General features: G+C 40.6%; 1 protein-coding gene across 1 annotated transcript in view; it reads right to left on the reverse strand.

Annotated features, from left to right (window-relative positions):
* The window catches only part of RHOBTB3 (Rho related BTB domain containing 3), a 56,140-nt gene that overhangs the window by 23,802 nt on the left and 18,972 nt on the right, over window positions 1-13,366 (reverse strand). The window contains exons 5-7 of the mRNA XM_082836782.1: window positions 11,125-11,236; window positions 8,066-8,431; window positions 310-422 (exon numbers count right to left, since the gene is read on the reverse strand). Of these exons, the coding sequence (XP_082692908.1) occupies window positions 310-422; window positions 8,066-8,431; window positions 11,125-11,236 (591 nt within the window). The remainder of the gene's footprint in view (window positions 1-309; window positions 423-8,065; window positions 8,432-11,124; window positions 11,237-13,366) is intronic.

Below are 13,366 nucleotides of genomic sequence, written 5' to 3' on the forward strand. Positions count from 1 at the left end.
ATTCAACAGCCCTTCATTCTTGACATAGATTGCATATTCCCAGAGCCCCAGGGGAATGTCTCAGAGAATGGAATTCACAAACCAACATTTTAAAGACATGACTCACACGTATTTGAATTCTTACATGAATTAAAATCACAGATAGCAAGAAATCATGTTTATATTTAAAATATTTAAATGGAAAAAAATACACTTAAAAGAAAACTATATATTATTGACACTCCTCACGACTCAGTATATTCATCCATAGTATATCAGTTATAATTCAGAGAAAGTCAAAGTAATCTAACTTACAATAAACTAATTTACCTTTCCTGGTGTTTTTAAAATACATTTAACTTTCTCAATTACATTTGAAACATCCCCAGAATCTTTCAACTTCTTCCTGATATCTTCTTCCAATTCTTCCCACTGGAAGGCGCCTGTGAACAAATTAATATACATTGGATTTTCTGTTAGAGCAGGAATAAAAATAAATCTTTTATTAGGTATCAATGTTCCTTTTTTTTAGTATTTTCTTTTAATTTTTATTTATAAAATATATATCCATGTAATTACACTAAAACATTTAAACAGCTCTCACATTAAAAAAAAAAAGTTTGGGGCTTCCCTGGTGGCGCAGTGGTTGAGAGTCCGCCTGCCGATGCAGGGGACACGGGTTCGTGCCCCGGTCCGGGAAGATCCCACATGCCACGGAGCGGCTGGGCCCGTGAGCCATGGCCGCTGAGCCTGCGCGTCCGGAGCCTGTGCTCCGCAACGGGAGAGGACACAGCAGTGAGAGGCCCACGTACCGCAAAAAAAAAAAAAAGTTTGCCTTCACCTAAATTACTTCTCAAAACCTGGAGTCCTTCTTCCTGAACAGCTACTATCTCTTTATAGTAGGTGATCAGCTAGTGATAACAGCAGTGGCTATTATATGAGTTCCCGTCACAAGTGGTCCAAACCCAAATTATTTACTTGCCCTGAGTAAGAGGTAGTTGTGGTCCTTTCTAAGGTTGAATTAAATCATACTCATCATGGAGAGCAGTGACTGCCATCAGGCAAAGGAGCAGAATGTATTCAGAAGGTCTCATGCATTGTCAGGGTCAGAGTAGGATGTTCCATAGCCAAGTCTACAGAACCAACCTGAAGAAGGGAGCTCGATAATTTTCTGATGAGCTACACAACCATGACATCAGAAAAAAAACACCCCACCTGGTCCCTTCCTCCCTTGTTTTCACCCCAACCCACTTTCAAGCCATCTCTTTCTAGGCTCACTTCAATTCTGTCAGCCCCTTTTCCTCCGTGTCTTACAAAACACAGGGTCAACAAAAGCTCCCCTTTTCCCCAAACACTCCTCTCACTTGGCCTACAGCAGCCTCCCTGCTCCTGGGTGGCCTTTTCCCCATCAAATGTATCTTGTTATCAATGCTGATAAATTTCCAAAAGTGTATTTTGAGATTACCCCTATCCATCCCATGGCTTAGAGAAAGTCCTAACTCCTAAAAATATAACTCAAAAAGGTGTAGACACAACTGGGAGACCCAGTTTCTAGTTTTATCTCTGCCAGTAATGACTGGTGTTAATTTAGGCAAGTCGCTTCACCTCTCTGGGTAACTCGAGATCCTTTTCTATCTACTCTCAATCTAGCTCTTTTGATGTTTCCCTTCATGTACCCAGAACTTTGCCAGATGCCTTCATGAATACTGGGGAGTGGAGAGGGCACAGAATAAACATTTATTGAACCAATGAGATCAGGCAATTGCAGCTAGGCTGTACCAAGGAGATCCAAAGCTCATCGGAAGAGTCAAATTGACAGTCCACTTGCTCTCAGGCCTCATTACAGCTGAGCCCTGCAGTACTTAGCATGTTTGCCTAACTTCTCCTTACCTGCCCTTGACAAGAATGCTGACAGAAGCGAAGTGTAGTAGTTTTCCTCTTCCTCGACTAATAATTTTCAACTTAAAGTCACATACTCTTTTCACAATCTGATAAATTTTTGGCTCACCACTCCCGAAAATTTCCAATGCACATACAGACATTGCAGTCTGTATAAAAATGTTAGGAGTATAGGTGATTCACTTTGTTACAAAGCAGAAACTAACACACCATTGTAAAGCAATTATACTCCAAAAAAGATGTTAAAAAATAATAAAAAAGGTAATTAAAAATATTTTTTAAAAATGTTAGGAGTAGAAGAACCCCTTAGAAGCCAAGGGACCCCAAATCAAGAAAATTCACTCTATGCCAGTGATTCTCACCTCTAGCTGTGCATTACATTTACCTGGAGATCTTTTATAAAATACCATTGGAGGAGGTTTTATCCCCAGACCAGTTAGATTAGAATTTCTCAGGCTGAGGCCTGGACATCAATTTTAAAAGCCTCCCAGGTGATTCTAATGTGTATTGAGAGCTGACAACTATTGCTCTTCCTTTAGACATTTCATCCACTATCAAAACCCAGGGTCAGGGCTTCCCTGGTGGCGCAGTGGTTGAGAGTCCGCCTGCCGATGCAGGGGACGCGGGTTCGTGCCCCGGTCCGTGAGGATCCCACATGCCGCGGAGCGGCTGGGCCCGTGAGCCATGGCCGCTGAGCCTGCGCTTCCGGAGCCTGTGCTCCACAACGGGAGAGGCCACAACAGTGAGAGGCCCACGTACCGCAAAAAAAAACAAAACAAAAACAGGGTCAGTGGCATGCAACAGTGTATGTATGTAGTTTTGACTGTCTACACTCATGCATGTTAAAGGACAGCACAGATATTGTTTCTTAAAAGTAAAATAATATTAACTAAAGAACATCTACACAATATATCTCCATTCAGAAGAGTATCTGAAAGAAAGTAAGCATCAAATCTAAATATATGGGATTAGTAGCAGGTAAATCTCTATAGTCCACCAATCTGTTTGAGAACAGACACAAAAAGATCCAAAAACTGAAAAGGAAAGTAAGACTAGTTCATAAGGGCACTCTAATGATTGGGCTGTTTTCATAATTAGAAATGCTAATCAAACCATCTTTGACACTTAGGTCCTAATAAAGCAATAGTCAGACTAAGATTTTCTTTTCTTTTTGTGTGTGTGTGTGGTAATAACATTTAACATGAGATCTATCCTCCTAACATCATTTTAAGTACACAATACATTATGTTAACAATAGGCATAATGTTGTATGTACAGCAGAGCTCTAGAACTTGTCTTGCATAACTGACTGTGATTTTCTTTAGTTAACTTCTCAGAGCACCTATTTACTTAGACCCTTAGAGAGCATGGTCTATCCGTGTGCATTCAGCTATGTTTTCATGCAGTGCAGAAAAATTTCAGGAGCTGGAGAATACTATGCTCATTTCCACAGATTCATTTACTCTGGCAGCATTTCATTAAGTGATGTGAAATTCTAAGGGCCATCTGTGGCAGGAAGAGCTCAAAGCTAAATTCTTGAGGCTCTTACAAAGGCTTCAATTCCTCACCATCTGAGATCACGTGACTCAGGAATTTGCCAGCATAAAGACTGTGTAGTATATTATAAGAATGTTACAATTGTACACCATTTAAGGATTACTCCTCAAGACCAGGAAACCACTGGCCTCACTTTTCAGATTATTCTTCCCTCAGTGTTAGTCATTAAGTACTCAGACATTATGCAGTGTTAGCAGTTTCCAAGAGGAAATTAACATATGCAAAACATACACACTTTCACTGTATCTGTTTGCTCAGAAATTTGAATAGGAAAATAAACAGCCGCCTTTATTATATGGGTAAAGTGTTAACCAGAGGATTAAACAGGCCCTTCCTAAATACAGGACCCAAACGTCCATGGTGACACAGCACCTACAAAATTTCAAATTCCTAAAGGTTAAAAAAAAAGAAACATGTTATTTAAAAAGAATTAAGACAGTCTTTGTAATTTGGTTCATATTTTTAAATATAAAGCAGGAGATAGGTTTAATAGGGTTTTCCAGCCCATGTTTTTGCTCAGGGCAAATATTCCCAAGCACGCCCTGTCATGGAGTTCTGCCTATGTATCCCAGCCCAACTGACGTAAGTACAACTGGCTCCTGTCCTCCGCGGTTCCCTACATAACCCGCGGGCAGGCCTGGGCTGCTGTGAGGAAACCAGTGTGTAATTGGGTCTTAAGACTTGTGCTCTGTTCAAAAGTTTTTAAATGTTCAACAACAATAAGACAAACAAACAAAACACACAAGCCTGGCCTCTTTATTGAAGTCTCTAAGAAAAAAAAATTAGGTTTAATATTTTAGTTTGCTTTGATTAAAAATAAATTTTTTTTTTTTTTTTTTTTTTTAAGTAACCTATTCAGGGTTTCCCTGGTGGCGCGGTGGTTGAGAGTCCGCCTGCCGATGCAGGGGACACGGGTTCGTGCCCCGGTCTGGGAGGATTCCACATGCCGCGGAGCGACTGCGCCCGTGAGCCATGGCTGCTGAGCCTGCGTGTCCGGAGCCTGTGCTCCGCAAAGGGAGAGGCCACAGCAGTGAGAGGCCCGCGTACCGCAAAAAAATAAAAAATAAATAAATAAAGTAACCTATTCAGAAAGACTAAAAGGGTAAAACAAAACATCAATAAACGCTTAGACATTTGAGAATGGGAATCTGGTTGATTTTTCTTCTCTTAACAAATTTTCTGCATTTTTCAAAATTGTCTTTACTGTGCAAATATAGCTTTAATGTCTTTTAAACACAGCAAACAATATCATTTTTGCTTGAGTCTAAGGTTATACTTTGTAAATAATTAAAGAATAATTAACAGGTACCTGCTGAAGCATTTATTTTCCCGTTTCCTCAACCCACATCCGGGTCTCCCTGTAGCCCCAGGTCAATGGCCTGTGGCCCTGGTCATACCTGACACCACCTCTTGACTGGGTCACGTACAAGCAGAGTTCAAAGCAGAAACGTTAATAGCTCAGTATCAGACTACAAAGTCTGAGCTCTGAACTGGTCAAGGGCTTGTAGCTCAGCAACTCCTCCCTGCCATCATGCCCCTCTGCCCTCTAATCACTATTCCCAGGCTCACTTAGTTTCCACGCAACTGCTAAGTATTCACTTTCCCCAACTTCAGGCAGGGGCTACAAGAAGGCACAGACAGCCCCAGTTCCAGAGAGCTCCGCATCAGTCAGCCTTGCAGCTGACTCCATTCTGACCCTGTGCCCTGAGACTAATAACTGGGTTCCTCTCCTGGGCCTCTGGGCTGAATTCCAGGCCCTTATCCGCTGTGGCTGGTCCCAGTTCTTCCAAAAGCAGGTGCTGCAGCTACTTGTGATCCATGGCATCAGCACTGCCTGGAGACTGTTGGAAATGCAGAACCTCATGCCCCACCCCAGTCCCACTGAATCAGAATCTGTACATTAACAAGGTCACCAGGTGACTTGTATGCACTTTAAGGTTTGAAAAGCACCGGTCCAGATGATGGACAAGCCGCAAGACCAACCAACTACCTATTGTCAGAATGTTGGCCTTCCTAAGGCTGAGCTCCAGAATAACAGGGCCTTCTGACTGGACTCCTGTCTTCCCACCATTACCAGAGATGATCTTTCTAGAGCCCAGTCTGATCATGCATAAAATTCTAGATCAGCTTCTAAGGACAGCAGGAAGAGCTCCCACTGGCCTTGCCAGCCTCAGCTCCTTCCAGCCATCACCTCCCACTCTGTGCTCCAGCCATGGAAACTATCTGTGGTTCCCAGAAAACAGCACTCACCAAAAATTACATTTTCATTAATGTAAGTTTCTTAATATATTAATTTCTTTCAAAATGCATTAGAGTGAACACATGAAAAAGTTATAATGGACTCTGGGGAAGGGGACTGGGGGATGAGGATAACTTTTTCTTTTCTTTCCCCCTTTTTTCCATCTGCAAGTATTAATTTTACAATTAAAAAAATTACTCCCTAGGAGAAAGACAAGCAGGTTCTGTCACTGGAGAGACATCTAGCTATTTTATTGCTACCATATTAAAGAGGATAAAACTGACCTCAAAGTGTTTGTGTGCCTTTGAAAGTATTTAATGGATACTGTGGTAAACTTGCTAAATAATTTATAATTTCAACAGCAAACTCATTGAAAAGAAAAGCCAAACACTTCCTTCATGGTTCTCTGACATATCATTAAAGACTTTTTTTTCTTTAACATGTAAACATTTTGGTTTTTCAAAATTAGTCTTAAATTCTGAACTTAAATTCTAAGTTTAAACATAAAAATCCGTAGTACTAAATGAAGTCTCTAACTTATCTGGTTTATTCATATGATTCACAGCTACTAGAGTCTACTCACTAGTTCAACCAGCACTTACAGAGAAGCCTCCATGCTGAAGGCACTGTGCTGGCATGCTCTCTAGGAGTGGTTATTTATGCCTTTTCCAAGCCAATATTCACTGAACAATGGATTTAATACCTACCCTCACATTCTACTCCAATATGTATATTTTTAATCCACTTAAATCTGCATGCTGCAACTGTATTTTTCACAACCATTAATTTTTATTTTAACTTTTAAAACTAAAAACAACCCAAATGAAAAAAAGGGAAATCTTAACATCAATCATTTCAACTGAAGGCTACCCAAATCTTTGATGCTAAATAATACTTTTTTCTTTATTTGCAAACTTTTATAAATTTGTCATCAATCTCCAATTCTGAATCTAAAAACAGATCATAAACGTTTCTCCCAACACACTGCAGAGAAGGATCTACTTCAACCTAATAATTCATCAGCATATGATTCCAAGTAGAAAAAGAAAATTAAAGAAGAGAGAAATCTGGGACTTCCCTGGTGGCGCCATGGTTAAGAATCCACCTGCCAATGCAGGGAACACAGGTTCAAGCCCTGATCCGGGAAGATCCTACATGCCGCAGAGCAACTAAGCCCGTGCACCATAACTACTGAGCCTGCGCTCTGGAGCCCGCGAGCCACAACTACTGAGCCCACGTGCCACAACTACTGAAGCCCGCGCACCTAGAGCCCGTGCTCCGCGACAAGTGAAGCCCACACACCGCAACAATGAGTAGCCTCCGCTCACCGCAACTAGAGAAAGCCCGCGCGCAGCAACGAAGACCCAACGCAGCCATAAATAAATAAATAATATTTTTTTAAAAGAGAGGGATTCCCTGGTGGCGCAGTGGTTGAGAGTCCGCCTGCCGATGCAGGCGACGCGGGTTCATGCCCCGGTCCGGGAAGATCCCACATGCCGCAGAGCGGCTGGGCCTGTGAGCCATGGCTGCTGAGCCTGCGCATCTGGAGCCTGTGCTCCGCAGCGGGAGAGGTCACAGCAGTGAGAGGCCCACATACCACAAAAAAAAAAAAAAAAAAAAAGAGAGAGAAATCTTCAGAAAATGTATATTTAGATGCTTACTTTAAAAATCACTTTACATCCATTCTTTTCCATTCTTATATAGGACACTTAGATGTGAGACCTTTAGTTCATCTGCTAAAATAACTCATAAAGAGTCTAATTTTTAGAATATACATGCTACTCAGTTTTTTAAAGGACAAGAAGAAAAACAATTGATAAGCTGAATATTACAAAGAGCACAGTAAATAAAAGAAGTAAAGTCTAAAATAATCATAGTCAAAGTTGATCAGATCTCAGCTTGAACTAACTTTAGACTAACTTTAGCAACTGTTTCTAGTTGCTAAACTGAATGCAATGACCATGCTAACTTCTCTCCTCAATTCCCTCCAAAATCTGGGTCAAACAAACAAAACAAATGAATAAGTAGCTAAAGACACTTATTTTCATATATACTTGAAGTATTTTATTTCTTTAAAGTTAAACTGGACAATAAATTCTTGTATTTTCACATTTTGGAGTTTTTTAAAAATAAAGTACTAACATAGCTGTTCAATAGGAAAAGAGATTATTGTTTTTACAAGTAGATTTAAAACCAAGGCAAGGAAACTTGTAAAGAGACAGAAAGCTTGGACCAATTCCTATCGATAAAGCAAATACTACTTCATGTATAATCGTCACCTCAGATGGTAGGAAGAAAAGAAACGTGAAACCAACCAGTATACCTGAGACCACAGGCCATACTTCATTTCAAAAGCTTATGAGAATGTGCCAGAACCATTTGACAAGATACCTGAATAAATGAAGCGCAGAATGTCCGATAAACAAGAACAGAAGAGGGCATCTTTAACAATGACTCGTAAGGGTGGGTTGCCTGGAGACTCCTGGCTAGCACCTGGAAACGCAGGATCTCTGTTTATCGCAAAGAGATCCTGGGTAGTTCGGATGATACTGGAATCCTGAATGTCAGCAGGACTCTTCACATTGAAAAGCAGCATGAAAACATGGCTGACGGCACAGAGAACGATCTTGTGGGCCTCAGCCACTTCCTTTAAATCTGGGTTGTAAAATACCACGTCCACGCACTGGCAGCAGAACAGCAAGTTATTTAGGTCAGCATTATAATGTGATGCTTCAGCCTTCAAGACAGGCATTTTTTCTGTTTCAAAGAAGAAAAAAAATAATAAATTATTCTTTAGGTCTATGGGCCCCCATCATTTCTGGTTTATTTTAAACACAACAAAACAATATTTTTTAGTATTATTAGGTTGAACTATATGAAGTTGCCAATATTTGGCCATTTTTGACCTATAAAACAGCACTTTCTGTATAGCTTAATCTAATTACGAACACATATAAACTAACTATCCAGGGATTAAAACAGACACACAGAAATACTGTATTTACTTTGTGTAGTGCAAATGAAAAATGTACTAATGCCATAAAGAGCATTTCTCACTATGTGTGTCCCAAAATAAAATTTTTCTCCAAATACTGAATTTTAGTATGTTGGTTGCCATCATCCTTTACTTTCACCTGATGAAAAAACTCAAAGAAATTACTGAATAAATTCTGAAGAACCCAACCTCACATCTGAAGTTGTTTTCTTTCTGGGTCTAGAAATGGAGGTGGAGGGATAAATTGTTAAAACTGCAGCCGTTCAAAGCTAGGGCTCAGAGTCTTAGACTCTACTGTTTGAAACCATCGTGAACATTTTATTCTGATGCTAAAATTTTTTTTTCCTCCTAGTAAAACACTATACTTCCCGAGAACCAGCTCCTTCCCCTCAGCACACCTCAGGGAGATTGCTGTTAGGCTCCCTGAGTTCCAAGAGGGGATGTTACCTTCCATTTCCTAGCGTGATTGCTAACAAAATTAGATTAGCCTCCATCAATGCAGGACCTCCACACAGAGGACCACACTCTAGGCCCTCATCATAGGTCCTAATTGTGAACTCTCTGCAACAGCTGCGCTGAGGACAGTGTGATCTGTGAAGGGTCGCTTGAAGGTTATGCAACCATCTAAACAAGTGCAATTCAAACTTCTTCAGGAATAAAAATTCTTTATTCTAAAGCAAAACTCCTGTCTACAAAATGGACAACAACAAGGTAGGTTGGGAGGCAGACTCTTTCTGCACTGTACCCTACCCAGCCTCCTCTCCACTGCCAGAGGCACCTTACAGACCCTTAAAGTCTGAGAACAGTTTGAAAACCATGTGCCCCAGAGCCCAGGATCTGTCCTTAGAACAAGTCAGCACCAGAATAAATGTGTACCCAGACTGGGTTATGTTCAGTGTGAACCCAGACTGGACCCTGGGTTACAATCAGTGCAATTCCACATCTCTCCCATTGGAAGGGGTACAAGAGACAGCCTTGTGGAAGCTGAGGCTGTACTGCTGACAGGACACTCCTGAAGGCCCTGCCCACTATCCCACCTAGCGTTCCCAAATGAAGACCCGCAGGAGAAACTCCTTTTAGTGCTAAATGACATGAAATGCTTTGCTTTCTCTGAGGAACTGGTATGTTTTCTCTTCTTGATTAATAAGAACTAAGAAATTATCTGTCAATATTATTTATTTGGCTATTCCCCACTCCTCTTCTCATCCAGAAGGTACTTAAGGCTCCAGTGTTTGCTACATAACAGACCATGTGGCCCCTTTCACTGTGCACACCACAAAGTGCAAAGTCAATTTAACGGTCTATGTATTCACATTTTTTAAAACTTGGAATTGACTTCCTGTACAAATCTATACTTTCCTGGTTTGTTAACTTACCTTCATTCATTCAACAAATATTTATCAAGTACCTTTTAAAAATAATATCCATAATTAATTGACCTGAATAGAGTACTAGTCTACCATTGCTATCACAAAATTATGCAATAAATTCTGATAACAGGGCTTCCCTGGTGGCGCAGTGGTTGAGAGTCCACCTGCCGATGCAGGGGATTCGGGTTCGAGCCCCAGTCTGGGAGGATCCCACATGCCGCGGAGCGGCTGGGCCCGTGAGCCATGGCCGCTGAGCCTGCGCCGTCCGGCGCCTGTGCTCCGCAGCGGGAGAGGCCACAGCAGTGAGAGGCCCGCGTACCGCAAAAAAAAAAAAAAATTCTGCTAACAGTTGATGTAATTTTATTTATTTTTAACTATTGTCTTCTAACCTTGTATTATGAACATTTTCAAACACACAAAAAAGTTGAAAGAATGATACAATGAGCACACATATATCTTGCCCTTAAATTCTATAATTATTAATATTTTGTCATTTTTGGCTTTATCTCTAGATTTTCTGTCTCCCTCTCTCACTCACGAACCATTTAAAAGTAAGTTGTAATCATCAGGATAGTTCAGTTCTAAATATTTTCACATTTATCTCCTAAAAATAAGGACATTCTTCTATTAACCACAATACTATTATCGTACATAAGAAAATTAACAGTAATTCCATAATATCATCTAATTTCCTGTCCATATTGAAATTTTACCCAACTGTCCCAAGAACATCTTTTAGATGTTTTTATTGAACCAGGATCCACTCAAGTTTCATGCATTACATTTGGTTATTTCTCATTAGACTATAATCTAGAACAGCTCTCTATCACACACACTATTTTTAAGAATACATAGGCTCAAGTTTTCAAGACAACAGTCCTCAAAATGTGGTCCAGGTACCACCTGCTTCTGAATCATCTGGGAAGCTTATTTAAAAATCAGATTCAGGCTCCATCCCAGATTTACTGAATCAAAATGCCAAACGAGTCCCGAACACACTCAAAATTGAGAACAACTGCTATGACTTCTGAAATGATCTACAATAAATATCAACTGAATGTCTAGACATTGGCTAATAAATGCACCTGGTTGTTCAAGCTGAGGTGGTCTAATTCCGTGAAACGAGTTGCTCATTTTCCTTTTCTTCATTTTTTCACTTGTCTTCTGATTTAAAGCTTGAATCATAAAATACTCCAACTAAAACATGAATCAAATTTTAATTAAAGCTCCAACGAAATGATGTATCTGACATGATTATTTGTACCCCAAACCACATCTGCCGTGTTTTTAATGCCAGTACCGACTACATGTATGCTTTAGCAAACACTTTTAAACAATTTGTTTTATTAAAAAAAGACAAAAATCTTTCAAGTGGAACAGATTGTGCCTTGTCTAAACATAAATACACTATCAATCAAGCAGGAACTGTATTTTCTCTTGAATAATCAAGAAAGCCAAGCAGTACAACTGTGTGACTGCCAATAACCATCTTGTGGGCAACCACAGCAACTAATACTAGAGAAATTCAAGGCAAGAACAGATCTGGCTCTATGCTACATACACCCATATCAACTAGGAAAGTTCACACGCACTCTACTTTTTTTCCTGAGTAAGTTACTTTGAAATACATCATTTATTTTATAAATTAAATATCTTAACCACATGCACTTACGTAGCTCTAGGCGTACGAGGCCTGGGGCAAAAGTACAAATGGAAGTCCACATACCACATACTTAAATATTTAAGCATTGTAAATCAAGAAAATAAACTGTTACATAAAATATATTCTATCCTCCTGCTTTGACCAGTATGTCATCATTAAAGCCTGGAAAGCCAGGCTCAGATTTAAATTCTTAGAGTCCTCGGAGTTTCATGCAGCATAGGGAGAGCTGGCCCCTAACTCCTGGGACCGAAAACCACCCCTCCTCTTCTCTCCCCATCCTCCAACACACACCTGCTCACCTGAGGAGGCTGGTGCATACAGGTGGACATCCACACCTATACAACCAAGCTCCATCCACTGTCCCCTCCCCAACTCCTCATATGCAGTCACCCCTCAGCCACCACTCAGGACTAGGGGTGCAAACACCAGCCATGCAGTCCACCTTCAAGAGGACAGACCCAGGAAAGAGGCTTGTACAGATCTGGGAAATAGATTCAGAGCCAGCTGGTCAGAGAATTCTGGGGTCCTGGGTTTGGGAGCATGGTTACAGCACTGTTCCACAGAACTCTCTGCTTTGCTTTGATGGAAATGTCCTATAACATTGGTGCTAATCATCGGAACAGTAGCCACTAGCTACATGTAGCTATAGAGTACCTGAAATGTAGATAGTTCACCTGAGGAACTGAATTATTTTTTAATTAATTTAAATATAAACAGCCACGTGTGGCTAGTGGCTACCACATGGATGATGCAGGTCAGGAAGGGAGCTACTAGCTGTAGTGGGCACATCCCCATGGCTCCATCAACTCGTGCCCTATGGGAAGGGGTGCAACTGGAGGAGGACCAGATAAGGCTTTCTAGAGCTCCACGGCACATGCCACCCTTGCCCAGGTCTGAGGGTAACATTGCACAGCTCTTCCTCCCCGACTCTTAAACACAAGATAGTAAAATGCTCCTTTCACTCTGACATTATCACTCCATCCATATTCCTGCAAACACCATTGTTTCTTACACTCAAGATCCCAGCTGTACTTTACTATTCAAGAGTCTAAAACGAGACCTTTCTCATCTTATTTTCATATTCTCATTAAGTCTTGAGTTAGCGAAAAAAGAAACCGCCAAGTTTTTCTCCTGACTTCGACCACATCTTCAATTCTCATCATGCCTCCAACACTAGGTGTTAGGAACAAAGAGAAACAATGAGAGAAAAGAAGAGAAAGTGAGAGTTGGGAAATGGGAAGAGCGATCCTGAGAAGTTCAGGGTCAGGAACCTGGAAAGGGGAACCAGGAGACCAAAGGCCGCCAAGAGCTCCATCTTCTCCAACAAATGAAACCAGACTGTCTTCCCCGACACACCCACAACTCCCTAGGAATTTCGGGGAAATGCAAAATTCTTAGAACTAGGATTTTTTTAAGCCACTACAATATAATCAGCTTGACAGAAAAATTATATTTCACCCCTCTTTACCTTTCTACCCACTGCTCATCACTAAACAAATAAGACAGAAGATTCTCACAGTCATTGATAACATCAATTGTGAGTGTATCTTCCTTAATGCTGTATTATTGTTTCTTTACATTACTGAATGAATAATAGCCATTTATATTTGACAGAAATCAGAACTATTATATTGGGTTCTTATTTTATCTTTGGTTCTTATTTG

This window comes from Leucopleurus acutus (genome assembly GCF_964270905.1).
Source record: "Leucopleurus acutus genome assembly, chromosome: 3".
Lineage (NCBI taxonomy): Eukaryota > Metazoa > Chordata > Mammalia > Artiodactyla > Delphinidae > Leucopleurus > Leucopleurus acutus.